We start from the raw sequence: 21,504 nt of genomic DNA, 5'->3' as shown, positions 1-21,504 counted from the left end.
GACTTCTCAGAGTCACCAGCCAACCCCGCCTGGTTAACATCGGAAACCCCTGCCTCCCCAAGGCTGACTGTGTGGGAGCTCTGCCCTCTGCCCTCTGCCATCTCCTGACCCCACCCCACATCATTTTTTCTCCCTCTACCCATCATGCTTCTCTCCAGACTGCCAGCACCCCCTCTTGGCCCCGGGGGCCCCTTGCCTCAGCCCCCGCTCTGCCCACCCACCCCAGCCCTGTGCTGACTCAGCTTCTCACTTGCCGGTCTGGTGACCCCTCCAAATGGCACATGTGTTGGCCGCCCGGAGCCCCCAGGAGAGTCTGAGCCCCTCAGACACTGGCCCTCACTTCAGGGGCTGGCCTGGCCCTGGGAGCCTGCAGCTGCCTCTGGCTCTGAGCTGGCCCCAGTGCTGCCCTCTGTCCCCTCTCTGAGGAGTGAGGCACCCCAGTGTGCAGGTGCCAGGCTTTGCATGGAGCGCACCAGCTGGGTTCCTCTGGGTTGTGTCTTTGCACCATAGGCTAGCACTTGCTGCTTTCCATGCAGGATTCCTTGGGGGCTTTTGTGCTTGACAATGTGTGTGTGTGCATGCGCATGTGTAGGACAGAGTGTGGGGTCTGGGGGAAGGACATGGACATGAGCTTGGGGCTTGGGGTGGGCCTGGTCTCTGACCCTGATCCCTGCAGGCCCCAGGCCATGGGATGGGGCCAAGAGTCTGCTCCGGGGTGCGGGAGAGCCCATGTCCTGGGAGAGTGAATGCCCTGTGTGTGTGCCTATGTGTGTCAGTGTGTGTCTTTTGTAGCTGTTTTTATCCATATGTGACTATGTGTCCCAGGGTCTGTGTCCATGCTTGTCACCTGTGTAGGTGTCCATGTATGCCTGTCTGTGTTAGTGAGTGTGTATTGCGTCCATGTGCGTGTCTAGGACCATGTATGTCTGTATGCCTGTGTGTCTTTGTGTGTCTGTGTCTGTGTTGGTGTCTGTCTGTCTGTCTGTGGGGCTTACTACCAAAGAGGGTTTGACTGGGGAGGCTGGGGACACAGGAGGAGGCACTGCGTAGACTGCTGGACTCCCAGCTTGTGGTGGGGGCCTTTCCACGACCATCTTGGCACCGCATGGCCCAGGTGTGGTGGGGAGGAAGGGCCGAGGGATGGCCTGGGAAGAGGTGGATCGAGGGAGGCTCCCCAAGAGTGTACGTCTGATGCGTCTGCCACGTGGGCACTGCGGTTGGGGGGGGCTGGCACTGTTGTGGGTGCAGGGTTGGCACGGAGGGTGTGGCCACCTGGGAGCCTCATGGAGTGTGCGTGTGAGGGCCAGGCCCTTCCCTGGGGTCAATCTGTGGGGGACTGAAGCGAGGGTCAGAGTGGGGGGAGCTTGGCGTTGGTGTGGGAGGGTTTGGGCCGTCCCTGCCCACACGTGCTCAGGCCGTGCTGGCCGGGGGACTGGAGGGTGGGGCTGTCTGGGCCCCTGTGTGCTGGTGTCTGTGCGGGCACCTTGTTCAGCCTGTCCCTCCCAGTGGAAGGGCCTGTGTGTGCAGCTGGACCTGGGGCTGGGGAGCTTGTCTGTGTCCAGTGGGGCCAACAGGAGCCCAGGGTAGAGAGCAAGGTCTTCGAGGCCCTCTGAGAAGCAGCTGCTGTGGGCTGAGCTGGGGCCTCCATCGTCCCTCCCCGCAAAACACCCTCTGGTGTCAGGACTGCGCTGAGTGGGCAGGATCCACAGTGGGGTGGCGGGGGGACCCCTGATGTTAATGGGGATGTGGACTGAGCCACATCTCAGCAGGGCCCCACCTCTCAGCCCCTTCCTGGGCATCCTTTCCTTGGGCCTAAACACCCTTGCCTCCGGCCCTGCCCACCCCCAAGAATGCGCAGCCAGGGCTCCGCACAGGCACTGGATATTTATTGACAACACTGAGCAGAGGGGCTGGCCGGCGCCCTCCCTGTCCCAACAGGATGGGTGGAGCCTGAGGAGGAGTGGGGGGAGAGCATCAATTACCAGGGGCTTTGGACACTGATTTCTTGAGGGTCCGAGAGCCTGCCAGAGCCTCGTGGACCACCTGGCAGGTGAATTGGATCCTCTTCTCCCAGTCTGCCCGGCTGACCTTCAGGCGGCTGATGACAGAGAAGGTGTGGCTGGAGCTGTTGACCTCGAGGGGCCACGTGGTGACGTGCTGGTCCGTCTGGATCAGGGAGCCATCGCGCAGCCACTGGATTGAGATGTCCGCGGGGAAGAAATTCTCGATCAGGCAGGTGAGGGTGACCATGTGCTTGGTCTTCTGCTCCTCCTCGGGTGGCAGGAACACATAGACCTCGGGGACAGCACGCTTGCCTGTGGACAGGTGTGGTGTCAGCCCAGGTTCCAGCAAGGACCCACCCCGCCCCCTGGCTGGAGGCTGACCGTTGGCCTTGGCGATGGTGCGTACAATCTCCTTGGGCAGTTGCGGGTGGCTCAACTTGCATGTGTAGGTCTCACCCTCGATCCAGTCATCGGCCTCCACTGGCAGGGTCGATGTGATGGTGTAAGTCAAGTTGAACTGGCGCTTGCTGTTCATCGTGGTGTCTTTCACAAGGCCATCGCTCTCCCGGGACCACTGTAGATCCACACCCTCCACGCTGGCCAGGTCCACCACCAGGCAGGTGATCTTGGGTGACTTGTGGACGTAGAGGTCGAGGGGGCTGGGCGGGATCAGGTAGACGCTCATGCCACGGGGCTCGGACTCTGTGGTGTGTGGGGAGGGGCTGCGTGAGGCCATGCCGGGCCCCTCTCAGCCCTGAGTGTTGGGGTGTTTGCATGGGGGTGCTGTACCTGCGCAGTTGAGGGCATGTTCCTTAAAGGTGCAGCCTTGATAGTGGACCTGGCAGGTGTAGGTTTTCCCGGACACCCACTCGCCCTGGGTGATGTTGAGCTGGCTGATGATGGAGGACAGGCTGCCCTTCCGCTTGGGGGTGCTGGTGTGTGAGAACATGTGCCTGGCCTTCTGCCCATCCACCAGCCAGGTGACTTTGATGTCACCCGGGGTGAAGTCAGTGATGAGGCACAGGAGCTGAATGATGGCATGGCTGTTGCTGCTAGGGTCGCACGAGGAATGGTACAGCTTCACGGTGGGTTGGGTGACATTGGTGGAGCACACTGGGGACACAGGTGGCAGGCCTGATGTTGACCTCTCTGAGCCTCTGAATCCCACTTCCCAGCCCAGGGCCTTAGGGCTCTGAGTCGGATGCCCCTCACACCCTCCAGCCTGCCCCTCGTCCCCTAACAGCCGCCCCTGGTGGCAGTTGGGCCCACCTTCCCTACGGCCCATGGTCACTTTCACAGGGGCAGACTCGGCGTGCTCCACGGTGCAGGTGAACTCCTGTGTGGCCCACTCGTCTGAGGCAGTGGTCATGTGGCTGGAGGTGGTGTAGAGGCCGGAGGTCAAGTCGACGGTGGCAGGGAGGGTTGTGACGTTTATTTCCAGGGACCCCGCATCCCAGGTCACGTTCACGGGCTCCGGGTTGTAGTCTTTGACCAGGCATCCCAGGGTCACAGGGGCGCTTGCCTCGCCGATGCTGCTGGGGCAGGGGACCAGGGGGAAGACGGACGGGCCCTGCGTGGGGGCTGTGGGATGGAACCAGGACCAGGTCAATGCTGGTTCACCTCTGACCTCAGGGAGATTGGGAGGGTGGGCTGAGGTGCAGAGCCTGGGTGGTCTAGTGCATGGAGCACTGGAGTCTGGCTCTAGCTCTGGGGACAGGACAGCCCAGGCTAATTTTGGGCTCATTCCTCCTGAACACTCCCGGTGAGCCCTGGGCCCCACTGGAAGCTGGTGCTGCACCCCTCCTTGGTCAGGTCCACGCCTTGCACCTGAATGGCCAGGACATGGGCTCTCAGGCAGCACCAGCAGCAGCCATCCATCCAGGTTGAGGCTCAGAGCCCACGGTTCCCCACTGGGGAGCAGGGAGCCCGAGGCCCCCAGGGACTGGCAAGATGTCCCCTCTGCCCCTACCCCAAGCCCTCCCATCAGGCCTGTGGTCCTGAGACCCCCACGCTTCTAGAATCACGAGTGTGTCCCCTCCTCCATTCCATCTGCTGCTCATGGGCTCTGCTTCTTGCAACTGTGGGTGTCCTTTTCTCTACTTGTTTCTGAGCAGCCAGGCTTACCTAGTGCTCTCCCCTCCCTGCTGACCCCCAAGGGAGCCCACCCTAGGCTCCATGGAGAGATGGCAGGGCCCTTCAGGGCCCACTGGTGGTCCTCCCCCAGTGGGCAACCCTGCCAGCCCCTTCCTGGCCTGGGAACCTTGGGCCTCAGCCCATCCTGTCCTTCCCCAGCTGTGCCCACCATGCTCCACTCGGCTCCTGTGGTCCCGACGGCCCCGCATCAGGACAGCTGGCACCAGCAACCCCACCAGGCTCTGTGCTTCCAGCCCAGCCCAGCCCAGCCCATTTCTGTCTGGCTCTACTCTACAGAGCCCAAGAAGGCCATCCTCATCCAGGTGAGCCTGGAAGAGGGCATTTCCAGCTCTGAGTCTCATCTGCCCTCAAAACTAAACCAAACTGTTTGACACAGCGCAATTCAACCTGCCATCCAAGGACAGCTTCCTCAGTGAGTTGAACTCAATTTTACCACAGCTATGTTAGTTCAATGGGGACTCATAAAAAACACCACCCTGTTGACCACGCTGAGTCCAGTTCTGCACAGCTCAGCACAGTTCAGTCCACCTTAGTCCCATTCAGCCCAGTCCACTTCAGCCCAGCTCAGCCCTGTCAGCTCAGCTCAGTTAATCCCAGTTCAGCTCAGCCCAGCTCAGCTCAGCCAGATTTAGCTCAGCTTAACCTAGGTCAGCTCAGCTAAACCAGCCCCCAGTCCATTCAACCCAGTTTATTTCATCTCAGCTCCATTCAATTCAGCCCATCTCAGCCCAGCTCAGTCCAATTAATTCCAGTTCAACTCAGCTCAGCTGGCCCGGCCCAGCCCAGTTCAACCCAGTTCATTCCAGCTCAGCTCAGATCAGCCCAGTTTAGCTCAGTTCAACTGCATTCAATCCAGCCCATCTCAGCTCAGTTCTGCACTGTTCATTCCAGCTCAGTCCAGCTCAGCTCAGCCCAGCTCAGCTGAGCCAGGTTCACTCAGCTTAACCCAGTTCTGCTCTGCTCAGCCAGCCCAGCCCAGTTAAAACCAGTTCATTTCAGCTCAGCTCCAGTAGACCCAGTTTAGCTCAGCTCAGCTGCATTCAATTCAGCCCATCTCAGCTCAGCTCAGCCCAGTTAATTCCAGTTCAGCTCAGCTCAGCTCAGCTCAGCCAGCCTAGCACAGTTCAACCCAGTTCATTCTAGCTCAGCCATGTTCAAACCAGCCCAGCTCAGTTCTGCCTAGTTCAATCCAGCTTGGCTCAGCTCAGTCCAGTTAATTCCATTTCAGCTCAGCTCAGCTCAACCAGCTCAGCCATCCCAGCCCAGTTCAACCCAGTTCATTCCTGCTCAGCTCAGGCCAGTCCACCTTAGTTCAGCTCAGTCCTGTTCAATCCAGGCCAGCTCAGTTTAGTTCTGCCAACTTCAGCTCAGCCCAGTTGATACCAGTTCAGCTCAGCCCAGCTCAGCTAAGCAAGGTTCAGCTCAGCTCAACCAGCCCAGCCCAGTCCATTTCAACCCAGTTCATTTCAGCTCAGGTCAGATCAGCGCAGCTTAGCTCAGCTCAGCCCTGTTCAATCCAGCTGAGCCCAGCCGAGCCCAGCTCAGCTCATCCCAGTCAGCTCAGCCAGGTTAAGCTCAGCTTAACCCAAGTCAGCTCAGCTCAGCTAGCCCAGTCCAGTTCGACCCTGTTAATTCCAGTTCAGATCAGCTTAGTCAAGCTGAGCTCAGCTCAGCTGAGCCCTATTAATTCTAGTTCAGCTCAGCCAGCGCAGCCCAGCCCAGCCCAGTTTAACCCAGTTCACTCCAGTTTAGCTCAGCTCAGTTCCATTCAATCCAGCCAAGCCCAGCTCAGCGCTGCCCAGTTCAGTCCAGTTCAGCCCAGCTCAGTCCAGCTTAGCCACAATTTAGCCCCAGGTCAGTCCCAATCATTTCTTCAGCTTTTAGTTCAGTTCAGCCCACTTCATCTGAATTCACCTCAGCTCCATTCAGCCCAGCTCAGCTCAGCCTATTTCAGCCCAGTTCAGGCCATGTCATTGCAGCTCTGCTCAGCTCAGCTCAGTTAATTCCAGTTCAGTTAAGCCCAGCTCAGCTCAGCCAGGTTCAGCTCAGCTTAACCCAGGTTAGCTCAGCCCAGACCAGCTGAACCCAGTTCATTCTTGCCCAGCTCAGATCAGCCCAGTTTTGCTCAGTTAAGTTCTGATCAATCCAGCACAGCTCAGCTCAGTTCTGCCCAGTTAGTTCCAGCTCAGCCCAGCTCAGCCAAGCCCAGCCCAGCTCAGCCCAGTCAGCTCAGCTCTGCCCAGTTCAGTCCAGTTCAGCCCTGCTCAGCCCCTCTCACCCCCAGGTCATTCCTGCTCATTTCTTCAGCTTTTAGTTCAGTTCAGCCCAGGTCAGCCCAGTTCATCTGAGTTCAGCTCAGCTCCATTCAGCCCAGCTCAGCTCACCCTATTTCAGCCCAGTTCAGGCCATGTCATTGCAGCTCAGCTCAGCTAAGCCTTGCCCAGGTATGACATGCTGAACAAAGAAGAGCTCCATCTCACACAGCTGTGCCGAGGTAGGCCAAGGTGGCCTATTCCACCCACCTAGCCTACCTTAGCTTGACCCTATGCTGCTGAGCCCAGCTTCTGACTCTTTCCCACTCAGCTCAGAGGACTGCAGCCAAGTTCAAGTCAGCATCATTTGGCTCAGGTGTGTCCAGCTCAGCCCAGCCAACCTAGGACAGTCCAGTCCAGGCTACCTCTGCTTTACACAGTTGGACCAGCCTGACTAGGACCTGTGCATACAAAGCAGCCCAGCCTGGGAGAGCCCAGCTCAGCACAGTCTGGCCCACCTCAGTCCATCACAGGCCAGTATGGCTGAGGCCTGCCCAGATTGACCAGCCTGGCCCCATAGAGCCAAGGGTACCTGGTGCCCCTTTAAATGACTCAAGTGCACTCAAGCCACAGTTGGCACAAGCCAGCTCAGCCCAGACCCCTCTTTGTCAGGCCTGCCCAGCTCAGGACAGGAGATGTTGCCACAGGGCGGCCTGCGGTGTCGTCTGGAACAGGGACGGCTAGCTCTGTGCTGTTCCTCTGGCTGGTGGCTGCCCCCTTGGCAGATCTTCATCAAACCCACTGTCCACACATGATTCCTGATGCTTGGCCTTGGGCCCTGCCCAGCCTTGTCCTCTCCGAGGGTCTTGGCTCTTTGTCTTCTCCAGTTTGGCTTTGGTCTTTCCTTGCTTCCCTTGCTTCCTTGTGCCTCTCCCTGGCACCTCTGAGAGAGAAACTGTGACGAAGAGGTTCAGTCCCTGCTCGTGGGCAGTCATGTTCCTCGTCCTGGCTGTAGCCCGGCAGCCTGCCCTCAGGGCTGCCTGGACCAGTCCCAGAGCTGGGGCACCTGGAGGGCAAGGATCCTGTTAGGTGTGTCGTTGGTGTGGCGACCGGCCTGGCCCATCCGTGCTGTCTGCGGCCCCCTGGATAGGCTCCCAGGAGAAGTCAGTCTTTAGAAATCATAGTTGTTATTTTTATGTCCAGATGACGAGGCTGGGGGAGGGGAGCTCTGCCTCAGTGCTCTCCGCTAAAAATGGAGTGGGAACCCCCAGGGCTTCCGCAGCCCTGGGAGTCCCCTTCTCTCTGTGTTCTCGGGAAGCTGATGGAGAGGCCGACTCAGCGAGGCTCCTGTACCCTCGCCATCCTTGTGGTCCTTTGGCTCTGCACCTTGGCCCTGCCTTCACTGCCCAGCTCGTGACCAGCTCCCCGAGGTTGTCAGCACCCAAGGGGTTCACCCACTGCCCCGAGGACGGAGTAGATGCCAGGGCCACCACCGCTCCCTGGCAAGAAAGGGCTGTGGCTATTGTGCCTGGCACATGGAGGCCTGGTGGGCCACGTGCGCAGCTGTGGATGCAGGGCCTGCTGTCCACATGTGGCTCTCCTGGGTGTATGTGTGCAATTCTACAGGTCCCTAGGGGCCCTGGACATGTGCTCCCATGTCTCTGTCCTGCAGCTGGGCCCCCACTAGGGTTGCAACTGGTGGCATGGTCAGTGAGGGTCAGAGGGACCTGGGGGTTGGTGTGACTGTGAAGTTGGCAGGTGGCTCTGCAAGGCCCCTGCAGCCAAAAAGCCAGGGGGGGCATCCCTGCTGCCGGTGGCCGCCCAGGGTGTGGGGACCACAGAAAGGCCTAGAGGTGCCCGTGGCATCCAGCCCTGACATTTTGAAGCAGCCAACCCACTGCCAATGCTGCATGGACATGTTCTTTGTCTCATGTTGTGGACATGTGCAGCAGGCCTGTGTGTCCCCAGAACCTCCTGAAGATCCCCACCACACATGCAGATGCCGGCCCTGCTCATTGATGGGACTGCTGGGTGAAGACGTGAGAGCTTCAGAGTGGGAGACATCAGGTCCTCAACCCCTGGACTTGGGAAGTCTTGGGCCAGTGGTCCTCTTGCAGGGAGTCTGCATGGGGATGGCTCCACCATGCCTGGTGACCTGGGAAGACCCAGGGCTGCTGCGTGGCAGTCCTGGCTGGGCATGCTGAGCAAGTGCATAGAGCAGGACCCAGCTGGAGGCCTCTGTCTTGCTGTGTCACACCCTGCCCTTAGCCCCGGGGGCAGATGCCATGTGGATGGCAGAATGAGGAATACAGAGTTCCTTGGAAGAACCTGTGATGCTGAGAGAAACCATAAGGCTAGAGCAGGCAGAGCCCCAGCTGGGCAGCAGTGTGGGCCCAGGTGAGGGGCCCCAGGCTTGTAGACTGCACAGGTGAGACTATGCAGGGCTGGGGGCTCCCCTGGGCTGCCCTGGCCCCAGGCCACTCCTGCCCACTCTCCCTGGGCTGTGGGCCTCTGGGGCCTGGGCTGCAGTGCTGAGCCAGCCTCCTGGCTCTGTCCTTATGTCCCATAACATAAACAGGTGAGCTGGACACACCTGTTTGGCTCAGGTGTGTCCAGCTCAGCCCAGCCAACCTAGGACAGTCCAATCCAGGCTACCTCTGCTCTACACAGTTGGACCAGCCTGACTAGGACCTGTGTATACAAAGCAGCCCAGCCTGGGAGTGTTGGCTGACTAGGACCTGTGCATACAAAGCAGCCCAGTGCTGGGCTGCTGGTGCTGAGAAGAGGGGCATGTGGTAAGTGGGCCCTGTCTCCAGCCTTGGCCGCCGCTGGGGTCCTTTGATCTTGGAGCAGAACGGCTCCCTCAGGTCAGCTGGCTCTAGGCACACAGTCTGTGCTGCCCCTTCCTCCTTGCTACTGTGTCCCTGCCCCAGCCTCGAGGCTACACCCATGATATGCCCCTTCTGTCTGGGGCTGGGTGTGGATGCCCCCTACCCAGAAGTTGCATGCTGCAGCCTCCTCAGCCCCCGGCTGGGGCTCCGTCTTATTGCTCCTGTGCTGGAGGACTCAGGACAGAGCTTGCATCTAAACAAGCTGTGCCTCAACTGGGCACACCATGTGAGTGAGTACACCTGTGTGACATGCACATGCTTGCCTCTCCATGGGGATACATGTGTGCATGGGAGTGGTTTGTGCATGTGTGACATGCACATGTCTCAACTGTGCACCATATGTGAGTGTGTGCATCTGTGGGACATGCACACCTGCATGTGTCTCTATGGGCACACATGTGTGCATGCGTATGTGGGTACAAGTATCAGTGGGATGTTAAACATGTGTGTGTGTGCATCTCTGTTTCATTGTATCACGCACACACATACACATGTCTCTGTGTGCATGCACATCACTGCAAACGCGTGGCATGTGCACCGACATGACATGCATTTGCCTGTGTCTTGGTGCACACATGTCTGTGCATGCATGTGTGAGTGCATACAGTCATGTAAAATGCACATGTGCACGTGCCTCCATGTGTGTATGTGCGCTGGGGAGGAAGACGTGCCCTCCTACCACTGCCCTGGGAAGCCCTGCTGGCCGAGGAGCACACCACAAGGTGAGGGCTGCACATGCAAGGACAGAGCTGCTGCTCATCCAGATGCAGCTGTCCCCGGCGGGCAGTGTTGCTCGGTGTCCACAGGAGCCCTCAGTGCAGCCCCCTGTGCTGGAGGACATGGTGAAGCCTGGAGGTGGGAGACTGGGCAGGGCCCGCTGAGGCTTCCTGCTCCTTAACAAGCCAAGTAAGGAGGACCCAGAGCAGGATCTCACTTGGTTAGAAAGTGTCCAAGGAGCTGGGGTGTGGAGACTGGCAGGAGGTTAGACAGGGCCTGGACAGAGAGCAAGGGTTGAGTGAGCTTTGAGCTTGAGCAGCTTGAAACCCCCTTTGGAGGCCAGGCCACAAGGTTAGGCCTGTGGGGACAGCAGGGACCAATGGGCTCCCTGGAGGGAGCAGGGCTGCAAGTGCTTCTCAGACCTGTACGCACAGAACAGCGGCACCCTTCAGACCCCCCAGATTCAGCTCAGCATTCCATGTCAAAGGCCAGACCCCAGAGTTCTCCTGGGCATTGAGACCAGCTAATCCCTTTGTTGACCTTGGCAGTGGCCCCAATGGCAGCCCCACAAATGTGTTGGTCTCTCCATAGAGTGCCTGTTCCCAGGGGCTGGCCTGGATCCATGTCCTTCCTGGGACCGACTGAACCACCCCAGGCCCCCTGCTGTGTGCTCACTCCACCCAGGGCAGGGCTGCACTGGGCCCTTAACTTCCCCTTGAGGGAGCCGTGCTCTGATTGCTGGAAAGCAGAGTCTCCTGTTCTCATTTAAATGCTCCCATCACTCAGGAGCTTGAGTGTCTCCTTAGACACTCGGAAGCCATCTGCACGTCCTTGTTTTTGCTCTTACCATGTTCCCTAGAGGTGTTCTTGGCGATCCCTTGGGACTGTGAGAGGCAGTCATTCCAAATGCCGTTTCCTGATTAGTTTTAAGTTTACGAAGACTTGTACCAGTTAATCCCTGTCCCTTCATGTTGCTTATCATGGCCTTCACTTAATAGGAATTCTTATTTAGTGATTGATAGATTGATTTTAGAGAAAGAGGAAGCAGGGGGGAGAAGAGAGAGAGAGGAGGGGGGGGGAGAGAGAGAGAGAGAGAGAGTGATTAATGTGTTGTTGCACATATTGATGCATTCATTGGTTGACTCCTGTATGTACTCTGACCAGGGATTGAACCTGTAACCTTGGCCTTTGGGGAGATGCTACAACCAACTTACATACGCACCCAGGGCAATTTCACAAAAATTCTTGATTTCCATGCAGTCAAAGTCATCAGCTATTCACCCTCGGGCTTTGCCTACAGCAGTTGGAGAGCCCTGTTACCAGCTGTAAGAGTGTCCTGTGGCTCTGGTAACAGAGTGACTCAAATGTCGGGGCTTAGAACCGCAGGAACGTGTCCCCTGCCATTCAGGATGGCAGCAGTCCACCAGCAAGGTGTGAGCCGGCCTGAGCTCCCTCTGAAGGCTGCAGGGACACCTGGAAGCTACTGACGCCACTCCAATCAGTGCTTCTGTCTTTGTGTGGCCTCCTGCCTCATGTGTCTCTGTGTGTCATGTCTTCTTTGAAGGCCACCCATCATTGGACTTGGGACCCGTCCAAAATCTAGTATGATCTTCAGACCCTTACGCTAATTTTATCTGCAAAGGTCCTACTTCCAAATGAGTTACCCAGGCTGAGGCCGTCTCCAGGTCCTCCCGCCCGGTGGGTCCAGTTTCTGTCGGCTTCAAGTGGCATCCAGGTGGAGGCGGTCCTCCAGCGGGGCTCCCACAGCCCACCCCACAGGGTGCGAAGCAGCCATCCTGGCTCAGTTTCCCCCACTCCCATGCTTTCCCCCATGTCCCCGCACCCGACCTGGCTGCACTCCCTGTGCACCACATGTCTGCCAACAGCCACGCCGTGTCTGAGCCCCCGGCCCCTGGGTCTGGTAGTCTGCACAGGGGCAACGTGCTTTTTACAATGGTATTTGTGCATATGTTACAGTTCAGGAGGAGGGCCTCCCTAAACCTCTCATCCTCTGCTCTTTCTTACTCTTCAGAATTGTCAAATCTGTAAATGGACCTCAAAATCAGACAGACAGGGACACACGAGACCAACCGGTCTGGAGTTTTGCTTGAAGGACATTACAAGGAAAGAAGGTCAAGGAGCCTCAGATCATGCTGATGCTATGGCCTATGTCATCCCCTCCACTTCCAGCCCCCATGTGTACAGGTCCCAGGCTGGGTCTGCCAGGCCCTGCTGCACCTTCAATCAGGCGTCTTCTGGAGCCATGGTGACGGGATAGGCCAGAGGAGCTGTGGGCTCCAGGGAGAGAGACACATGTGAGTCCTGCTCTGGGTGGCCAGGTAAGTGTGGGCAGGGAGTGTGTTGTGCCCTGTGGTAGGGAGTGTATTTGAGCAAAGGCTCAGAGATGAGGTACCCTGACAGACCTTGGTGGCAGACAGAGTGAGAATGGGGTATTATGTGCAATGTGAGGTCCTCTGAGTGAGGGCAAGCCTCTGTGAGTGCTTGTGAGTGTGTAAACCAGTGACAGAGGTGTGCAGTTCAGAGCCAGTGCTCAGAGTTGGGGCCTGCATGTGGTCAGGAGGGTCCTCAGTGCTCACATGGCTGCAGCTACAGGGGTTAAAGGGCAGGCAGACAGTGGGAGAGGTGGGGTCTCCTGTGATGCAGTGTTGCTGGGAGGTCATGGGTGGGAGACTGAGGGGTTCCTGGCATAGTTCCTGAGGACTTTCCTGCCCCAAGGACTGTGGTTTTAGACCAAGCCAGGGTCTCCGGTTCAGTGAGGAAGCCACTGAGTCCATGGTGGGGGGGTGTGACCCCAAGGGAGGTGTGGGCTGGCTGGAGGTGCATGCCTTGGTCCCGATGATAGAAGTGAGGGGTGGGCCTGGGGACAGAGAGGGAGAAGGGGCTGGGCTGGGCACAAGTGACAGAGCAGGTGGGGTGACCCTCAGTTCTACCACCTGGGGCCCTGGAGTCTGGAGACCCACAGCCTGCCTGGCCAGGGCCCTATGGGCAATATGTGGCCCTGGGCCCATGCTGGCCATACTGCCAGGCTCCCGCATGTGATCCAGCTGCTGCTGGAGTGATGACATCCCTTGGCTGCATGAAGCCCTCCCTCCCCCACTCACAGGAAATGGGAAGGGCACCTCCCCATGGCTTTGGGCCTCCCGGGACGTGCTGGCAGAGGCCCTTCACAAATGCCCCCCATCCTGGAGCTCACCCCAGGGCATGAAACCTGTCCTGGCCAACACCTGGCATGCCTGCCTCCTACCTCTGAGCTTAACTGAGAAGGCGGACACCTGAGTGCTGCCTTGGCCCGTATAGGCTGTGTTTCTACAGCCCAAGGGCCTCACCGGAAAGGGTGGGCCTGGTCCCGTCTCTGAAGGACAGCCCTGACTCCGCCACTGCCGGCCAGCGAGCCGTTAGCTTGTGGCACCTGCTTGGACCGCCCTTCATCACCCTTCCTGGAGCCCCTTGGCCCTTCACCCTCCTGGGAATTGCCTTCTCCCTGTGCAAACCTAAGCCAAGATTAGGTCACAGGACCTCTTCCCTGATAATTGCTTGCTGCTTGGATCTGTGCTGACCCCGGAACAGGTGTCCCTTCTGGCCTGGTCTTCACTGGCCCTTCCACTTGACCCTTGTTCCTGGCACCCACTCGCGTGTGAGGCTGAACTGTGTCCCTACATTCACGTGTTGAGGTCCTAACCCCCAGCGCCTTGGAACGTGATTGTGTTTGGAAATTGGGTCTTTGAGGAGGTGGTAAGTTAGTATGAGGTCCACAGCGTGGGTCCTAATCCAGTCTGACTGGCATCCTTACAAGAGGAGGATATTGCGACACAGACACAGGGAGGGACGGCCATGTGAGGACACAGAGGAGGTGTCCGTCCCCACGCCCAGGAGGGACACCTCAGAGGGCCAGCCCTGCCACACCGGCTCTGGGACCTCTGGCTCCAGGATGGGGACAGAATCTCTGTCTCCTGTTTCAGCCGCCTGTCTATGCTGACTGACACTCCCATCATGTGCATCTTGGTTCTGGCCACGGGCAGTCCTGCTTCTTGCTGCAGGTGCCTGTGTGCCCCGGTGCCCCCTGGTTTCTGGGTCTTCCTCACCCTCTGGGAGCCCAGGGGCCACTGGGAATGGAGGGCATGAGGATATGGGGGGCTGGCAGGTTCTGGTGCTGGGAGCGTGTGAGGCGTCCCAACACACGGAGACTCCAGCGAGTCACGGAATTGTTAAGATGCTTTATTGTCATTTAAAAAGGAAAAACAACAACACCAAAAACAGTAGCAAAAAGTAATGGGATCCAGAAAATTAAAAAGAAAATAAAAAGCAACCCAAGTTACAAGGTGACATTTCCTTCGCGCAATCTCTCTGTGCATCCCCTATAGTCATGGGGTCTGCATCTACTCCGTCTCAACTAGACAAGCTGATTGGGCGCTCACTGGCAATGTGGACCTCTGCCCACCATTCTGGCTCCCCGAAGCAGGGGGCAAACTCCCCACCACTGAGTCCTCTGAACTCTCACACCCCCTGCCTCACTGGAGCAGGGTAGGCCCTGGGAAGGGGTGAAGGGGCTGGACTCAGGCCCGTTGTGGCTGCTCTCCTGCTGTCCTGGCATTCTGCACCCCAACACCCACATCCTTTGGCCTCCTCTGTCCCCGAGGAGGCTGTGTCCTGATTGCTTGGGACCTGATCTACAGGCCCCTCCTGAGGAGGCCTGTGGGAGGACACCCACCCCTCCCTGAGTGGCACTGCCCTGTGCCCTGGGTCCCTGCAACAGCCTGCCCAGGCCCCGCTCTGAGGGTCTCCTCTGGTGGAGGCCACCTGAGTAACTACTAGGACACATTCTTAAGTTTCCTGGTGGGGCCCAGGACCCTTTGAAGATGCTTTCATCTTGGATCCTGCCCAGTTGGTACCGGGAACCCAGGGCCCCAGCCTCCCCCAGGGGGACTTGCATGTTGACCCCAGGCAGGGACGTCCTGGGAAGGAGATGCAGCACGCTGACGCTCTTGGTGTCCACAGGGCCCCCGGCGGTGTCTTGGGAACTGAAGTGGAGGGGCTGGCAGGCATCCATCGGCTCAGGTTGGGGGTATACCTGCTGTCTACCTGGCTCTCCGAAGGGGTCAGTCACAGGGCAGGATGCATCCTGGGATGGCTGTGAAGTCAGATGTCAGAGGCGCAGGCCCATGGTGGCCATGGGGTCAGAGGGCGGCATGGCCAGAGGGCAGTGGGGTCAGAGGGTGGAGAAGCAGGCCTGGGCAGCAGGCTGAGCAGCATGAACCAGCGGACCCGGGCTCTATGCGGGTCGGGGGCGGCCCTGGAGGTCTGCCCATGAGGGCTGGCGCTAAGCACCCTGTCCGATCATGTTCCTGTAGTCAGGGACGATGGTCCGCTTCAGCTCCACCACCGAGGAGAAGATCCACTTCACCTGCAGGGGTGAGAGCCCAGGACCTCACATCAGGCTCCACAGGGTGGGGGAGGACCCCATGGGCGTGGTGTGGGGACAGGGTGGGGAGAGTGAGGGGGCCAGGGGGCAACTGTGTAGGAACAGTGAGAAATGATGAGGGCCAGTGAGGGATAGAATGGGGACAGTGAGGGACAGCATGGAAATAATGCAGGGACTACCTGGTAGGGTGTGGGGACAGTGTGGAGCTGGCATGGGGGCAGTGTGGGGACAGCACGTAAAAAACAGGTCACAACGTGGGGACGCCATGGGGACAGCTTGAGGATGTGTGAACAAGGGAACAAAGTGGGGGGTCAGTGTGGGGACACCATGCAAACAATGTGGGGTGGAGTGGGGACAACACGAAGACAGCATGGGGCCAGTGGGGGAATAGCACAGGAACAACATGTGGTAAATGTGGGGATAACATGGGGGCAGCATGTGGACAGCACGGGCGCAACCTAGGTACAGCACGGGGACAGTGTTGGGACATTGTGTGGTCAGTGTGGTGACAATGTGGGGTCAGTGTGGGGACGGCATGAGGTCAGTGTGGGATAGTGTGGTTATGGTGTTAGAACATGTGGACAACATGAGAACAATGTGGCAATGGCATGTGGGCAATGTGGGGACGGCGTGGGGGCAGCGTGGGGACGGCAGGCGCACCTTGAAGAGGGTGACCGTGGCGCTGTAGCACACGCTGAGCAGGAAGAGGGTGATGAAGATGGAGATGGTGGTCCAAAGTCCGTCCAGCTCCCCGTCCTGGGCCTCCGCACAGCTCTCGTCCAGGAGCACCTCTGGACAGGGAGGGGGAGGTCAGTGCTGGTGGCTGTGGGGCTGGTGTGAGGCTGGTGGGGCCTAGGGACTCTCTGTGACAGGGTGGCAGGTCCTGGGTTGGGCCAGAGGTGCCCAGCTTCCCCTTCCTCCACTTTGGGCCCCAGGTCTCAACTTGTGGGGGCGCCCTCTCCTCTCTGCTGCTCACACTGGGCCCTGTGTGGATGAGGTGGCCCCGCAGTCCAGTCTGCTCGGCAGCCCACCCAGCCCTCTGTCTCCTCCCAGGGGTCAGAGGACTGGTGGAGCCCCTGCTCCAGGAAGGGCCAGCGCCAGGTCAGTACTGTGAGTACAGAGACAAGTGGGAGGGCTGGAGGGCTGGTCTGAGTGCAGTGGGGAGGATTTCTGCAGATTAGGGAGGGCAAAGCGGTGTCTGAGCTGGTCAGAGTGTGGGTGAGCTGCTAGGTGGGCACAGGGGCATTGGAGGGGGTGGAGCCTGGCTCGTGTCCTCGGTGGGGTTCACAGGACCCACTCTGTTCTCTGGCCTGGGCCTGTGCAGTGTGCCTCGTGGGAGTCCCAGAGTGTAAGGCCTGTGTGCGTGTGCATGTGTGTGCACATGTGTGCATGTGTGTTGTAAGGTGGCCATGTGAGCTGGCGCAGGTCAGTGGGAGTGACTCATTTTCAGTGGGTCTGGGCTCAGCATCCCTGAGGGCACCTAGATAGTCTCTCCCCTGGGGCCCCAGCACACTGGCCTCTGCCCCTTTAGGGTAATAGCACGTGTGTTCCCCTGAGCAGGCAGGCCTGGCCCCAGGCTGGACAAGGCGGGCAGAGCCCCCTGCCCTGAGGGAGGGTGGGAAGTCGGTTCTTCGGGGCAAGATGAGCCTCTTCCCACAGCTCCAGGGGCTGAGCCTCCCCCTGTGTGAGCCCAGAGCCACCTCATAGAGCCTGGGAGAGGAGTAGTGAACAGGGATCCCTGGAGACAAGGGCCACACTGTCCCAGTGTGTGGGCTCGTGCAGAGGCACAAACCCTGGGCCCTCGCATCCCTGTGGGGCTCTGGAGGGCCCTCACCTGTGCCCTGTCCACTCCTCCAGTGAGAGTGGGTGCTGGCTGCGGAGGGTGTAGGAGTGGCCTCTGGTGGCAAAACCCCGCCCCCTGTCTCAGGTGCCTGCAGACCTGGAGGCTTGGGTCCTGCCCCAGTGGGCCCACCTCTATCCCCTTCATGGTGACAACCCACTGCAGAGCCCGGCCTGGGCTCTGCCTCAGAAAGAACAGTGACAGTGTGGCAGGGTCCCAGGGCAGCGCTGGGTGCTTTATTTAATGCTGAGCCTGGGGCGTGTACATGGGTGGGGGTCGCTGGGCGCTGGGTGCGCTGCTCATTTACCCGAAGTCTGGGAGATGAGCTTCTGGGTGTAGTGATTGTGCAGAGCCTCGTGCATCACCGCACACGCGAAGACCTGTCCCTGTTGCCACCTGGATTTGTCCACGGAGAGCTTGCTGTACACGAAGAAGGACCCGTCCTTGTCCTTCAGCGGCGGGGTCGTGATGTACTTGGACTCCGGCTCTGGCTGGTCATTGTGCTGCCACTCCACGTTGATTTCTGGCGGGTAGAAGTCTTTGACCAGGCAGGTCACACTGATGGTGTTCTTGGCCAGCTCGTCTGGGTGTGGGGGCAGGGCGTACACCTGTGGTGCTCGGGCTTGTCCTGCAGGATGAGGTTAACAGAGACGGTCACTCCCAGGTCAAAGGCAGGCCCTCTGGGACCTGCCCCTCGCCTTTCTTCTACCCCTACCTTTGGGCTTGTGGATGGTCCTCTCGATGGGGGCTGGGATGGAGCTGCTCTTGACCTTGCAGGTGTACTCTTTGCCCTTCAGCCAGTCCTGGTGCGCGACTGGGAAGGCACTGGCCACGCGGTAGGTGCCGTTGAACTGCTGCTCCTCTGCTTTCTTATTTAACGTTTTCACCTCAGTGCCATCCACGTACCAGGTGAACTGTACCTCGAGGTCATCTGAGGCCACATCCACTACCACACATGTGACCTCGGGTGTCCGGGAGATCATCAGGACGTCCTTGGGTTGTGGGGCAAAGAGGAAGACGGAGGGCGCTCCCGGGGGGTCAACGGCTGGTGTAAAAGACACAGAGGCCAGGGGTCAGCACCTACATGGGCCTCCCCAGGACACCCATCCCCCCGTGGGCCACGCCTGGGCTTGGGCCACCTCTTTGGGGTGGCTGACTCACGTGGGCATTTGCAAGGTGGCTCAGGATTTCCAATGGGCACTGCAGAGAGAACACATTGAGGGTTACTGGGGCCTGGGTGTAATTACTAAGCCCTGGGGGTGAGCTTAGGTCAGAGCTAGAGATCAGCAGGTCTCAGAGCATCATCTACTTCTGGGGCCTCTGAGGCTTGGGAAGGTGTGTCCAGCCTGTGCCTATCTGGAGCCTGGTGGAAATGCCCAGAAGACCCCTCCCCAAGATTGGGGACCTTCAAGATGGGGAGACCATCAGTGCCTCACCCACAGCCTTGGGGCAGCCATCCCTGCTCCATGGCCTGTCCAGGCAGGAGGCCCCCCTGGCCTGTCTCCCATAGATGTCCCCCAGTGGCTGGGTTCTCACCATCCTTGTTCACTTTGGTGTTGCTGGCCGCGTGGGCTACGTTGCAGGTGTACGTCTGACTGGACGCGCTGCTGGAGGGCACTGTCACCATGCTGCTCAGAGAGTAGAGCCCTGAGGACTGCAGGACGGACGGGAAGGTGTGCACGCCGCTGGTCAGGGCGCCCGAGTTCCAGGACACAGTCACCGGCTCGGGGAAGTAGCCGGAGACCAGGCAGCCCAGGGACAACGTGGAGTCGGACGTGCCCCCACAGCGGGGGGACAGCGGGAAGACCTTTGGGGCCGTGGTGGAGGCTGCAAGAGAGGAGGCCGTGTGACTGCCAGGGCCTCAGCCCCAGAGGTCCCTGCAGGGTGTCAAGAGCCCAGGCCTGGGATAGGGCACAGGCCAGTGCCCAGGGCCAATGATCTGCAGAGCAGCCACCAGTGTGTGTTTCTGCCACCAAGGTCTTGTGTCTCTGTTGTCACTGGCTCTGGACTTACCAGCTCAGCTAGTGCTGTGTGGCCTCCTGGACCTGAGTCCCCTGAACCTCACAGTTATGGCCCCCTTTTTCCCCCTTGTCCCCACAGAGCCCTTTGAACTCTGACCCATGGCTCCTGCTTCTGGCTGGTTCATACAGTCAGCTCCCTGCACCCACTGTCCTGCCACCTGCCTGACCCTGCCCTGGGTGAGGATTCCCTTCCTTCTGGTGGGGCTCTATCTGTGCTCCCCTGCCAGCCCCGCAGCCAGAGCCCCTGTCACTCTGGCTTTGCACTCTTCCAGGTGAGCTGCCCAGCCAAAGCACCAGCCTGGTTCCCATCCTCACTTCGGACCCTGTCCCAACCTTAGATCTTGTCCAGGGGAGCCACCCCTGTCCTTGTGGTCCCCCAGCCCAGGCTCCTATGTCTTTGCCCCTTGACCCACCAGCCTCCCCTGGTGCCCTGTGGCATCCTGAGCTCACACATGCCATTGGCTAACCAGCTCTCGCTTGGTCCTGGTCCTTCCTGAGTGCAGCCAACTACTCAGAATGACCAGGAGCCAGGCACTGGCCTTGGCACCCCTCTCCTGTGTGACACCAGGGACCTATACCTCAGGGTGGCCAGGGTGCACCCCCACCCCACAGCCAGGCCTGCCCCCCCATCCTGGTCCCATCAGCCAGACTTGGGGCTCTGGCCCTCGGCCCCTTCTCCCCTCCCACCCACATGGGTGGAAAGCGCTGGCTCAGGCCCTGAGTGGGCCCTCCTGTGTCCCACCAAGGGGTCCGTGGCACTATGCCAACCCACGTCACCCCAGCTCCCTGCAAGAGGACTGGAGCCTCTCGGACAGGAATGGTGGCTCACCGGTCTCCTCTGGGGCCCCATACCCCTTCCCCTCAGAGCCTCTCCTGCTCAAACCCCTTCTCAACCTCCCTTGCTGTCCACCAGGCTCACCTGGCCCCGCAGCTTGCTCTCTGCTCCCTCCCAGCTCATCCCCCACCTCCTCCAGGACTCCTTTGTGCTCAGGCGCTGCCCTGGTCCACAGAGCTCCTGGGCTCTCACAGCCTCTCCTGCCCTCCCAGCCCACTGGTGCCTCTCTGCCTGCTGCCTGGAGCTCCTGGCCCTGGGGCTGCTCCCTCTCAGGGTCCTGCCGGCTCGCCTCCTCCATGCTTCTCCCCATTAGCTTCCCCTTCCCCATCCCTCTGCCTATACCTGCACAGGAGTTCAGGCATCTTGTCCATCAGTCTCTTGCCTCTGACCATTTGAGATCCAAATTCTGCCAGCTTAGGCTCCAGCCCTCTTTGCTCAGGGACTCCTGCTTCCTCTGCCCAGGGGCACTCAGCACAACCAGACGGAGCCCCCACCCTGAGTGCCTGAAGGACACCAGGCACTGCCTTTGGCCCAACGTCCAGTCCTCTGCACTCAGATCCTCTGCTCAACCCAGAGCTGCTGTGTCCGCCCCAGTGGCACACCAAGGGCCCGTGCTCCATCCCTGGGGCTTATCAACAACAGTGCCCCATGACTACTGCCCTGCAATCTCTGTCTGTTCACCTGCTCACCACAGTCCCTTTGTCCTCAGAGAACTGGGCCAGCTCCCTGTCCTCCCACCTGCCCTGCTCACCTGCCTAGCTCTGCCATATCCACTACAGCTCCTTGGGCAGTTCCCTGCCCTCCAACCTGCCCACTGCTAATTGCATGTCTCTGCTAGCTCCCCAAGATTCCTGGGGCAGTTCCTGGTATTCCTATGGGCCCCTACTTACATGCATAGCTGTGCTACCTCCTGTAGAGCTCCTGGGGCAGTTTCCTGCTCTCTGATCTGCTACCCCCTGCTCACTGCACAACTTCCCCAGCTCCCTTGGAGCTCCTGGGGCATCTCCCAGCTCTCCTACTGGACTCTTCTCACCTACATCGTTCTGCCAGCTCCCCTAAAGCTTCTGGGGCAGCTCCCTTCTCTCCAAAATACCCCCTGCTCAATGCATAACTCTGGAAGCTCCTAAGAAGACCCTGGGTCACCTCACGGCATTCCTATGAGCCCCTACTCACCTACATAGCTCTGCCAGCTCCCCAGAGCTCCTGGGGCAACTCCCTGCTCTCCCATCAGCCCCTGCTCACATGCATAGCTTTGCCAGCTCTCCTAGAGATCCTGGGGCAGTTCCTGGCTCTCCCATAGGCCCAGTACACCTGGATAGCTCTGCCAGGCCTTCTAGAGCTCCTGTAGTAT

General features: G+C 59.4%; 2 gene segments (V, D, J or C); both read right to left on the bottom strand.

The window, feature by feature from the left end:
• Nucleotides 1-1,974: 1,974 nt before the first annotated feature.
• Nucleotides 1,975-15,085, bottom strand: LOC129061252 (Ig epsilon chain C region-like). The segment is given in 7 exon segments: nucleotides 1,975-2,705; nucleotides 2,793-3,116; nucleotides 3,273-3,584; nucleotides 13,283-13,344; nucleotides 13,942-14,141; nucleotides 14,551-14,566; nucleotides 14,928-15,085. Coding segments are annotated over 7 exon segments (1,803 nt in total).
• A 2,424-nt stretch (nucleotides 15,086-17,509) lies between these two features.
• LOC129061251 (immunoglobulin heavy constant gamma 2-like) lies at nucleotides 17,510-20,451 on the bottom strand. The segment is given in 5 exon segments: nucleotides 17,510-17,925; nucleotides 18,013-18,342; nucleotides 18,459-18,497; nucleotides 18,834-19,124; nucleotides 20,238-20,451. Coding segments are annotated over 5 exon segments (1,203 nt in total).
• Between the last annotated feature and the right edge of the window lie 1,053 nt (nucleotides 20,452-21,504).

The sequence above is a fragment of the Pteronotus mesoamericanus genome, unplaced genomic scaffold (assembly GCF_021234165.1).
Source record: "Pteronotus mesoamericanus isolate MK-2021 breed Mesoamerican mustached bat unplaced genomic scaffold, CSHL_Meso_final scaffold_582, whole genome shotgun sequence".
Classification (NCBI taxonomy): Eukaryota; Metazoa; Chordata; class Mammalia; order Chiroptera; family Mormoopidae; genus Pteronotus; species Pteronotus mesoamericanus.
This window is presented reverse-complemented; position numbering and strand designations above follow the sequence as displayed.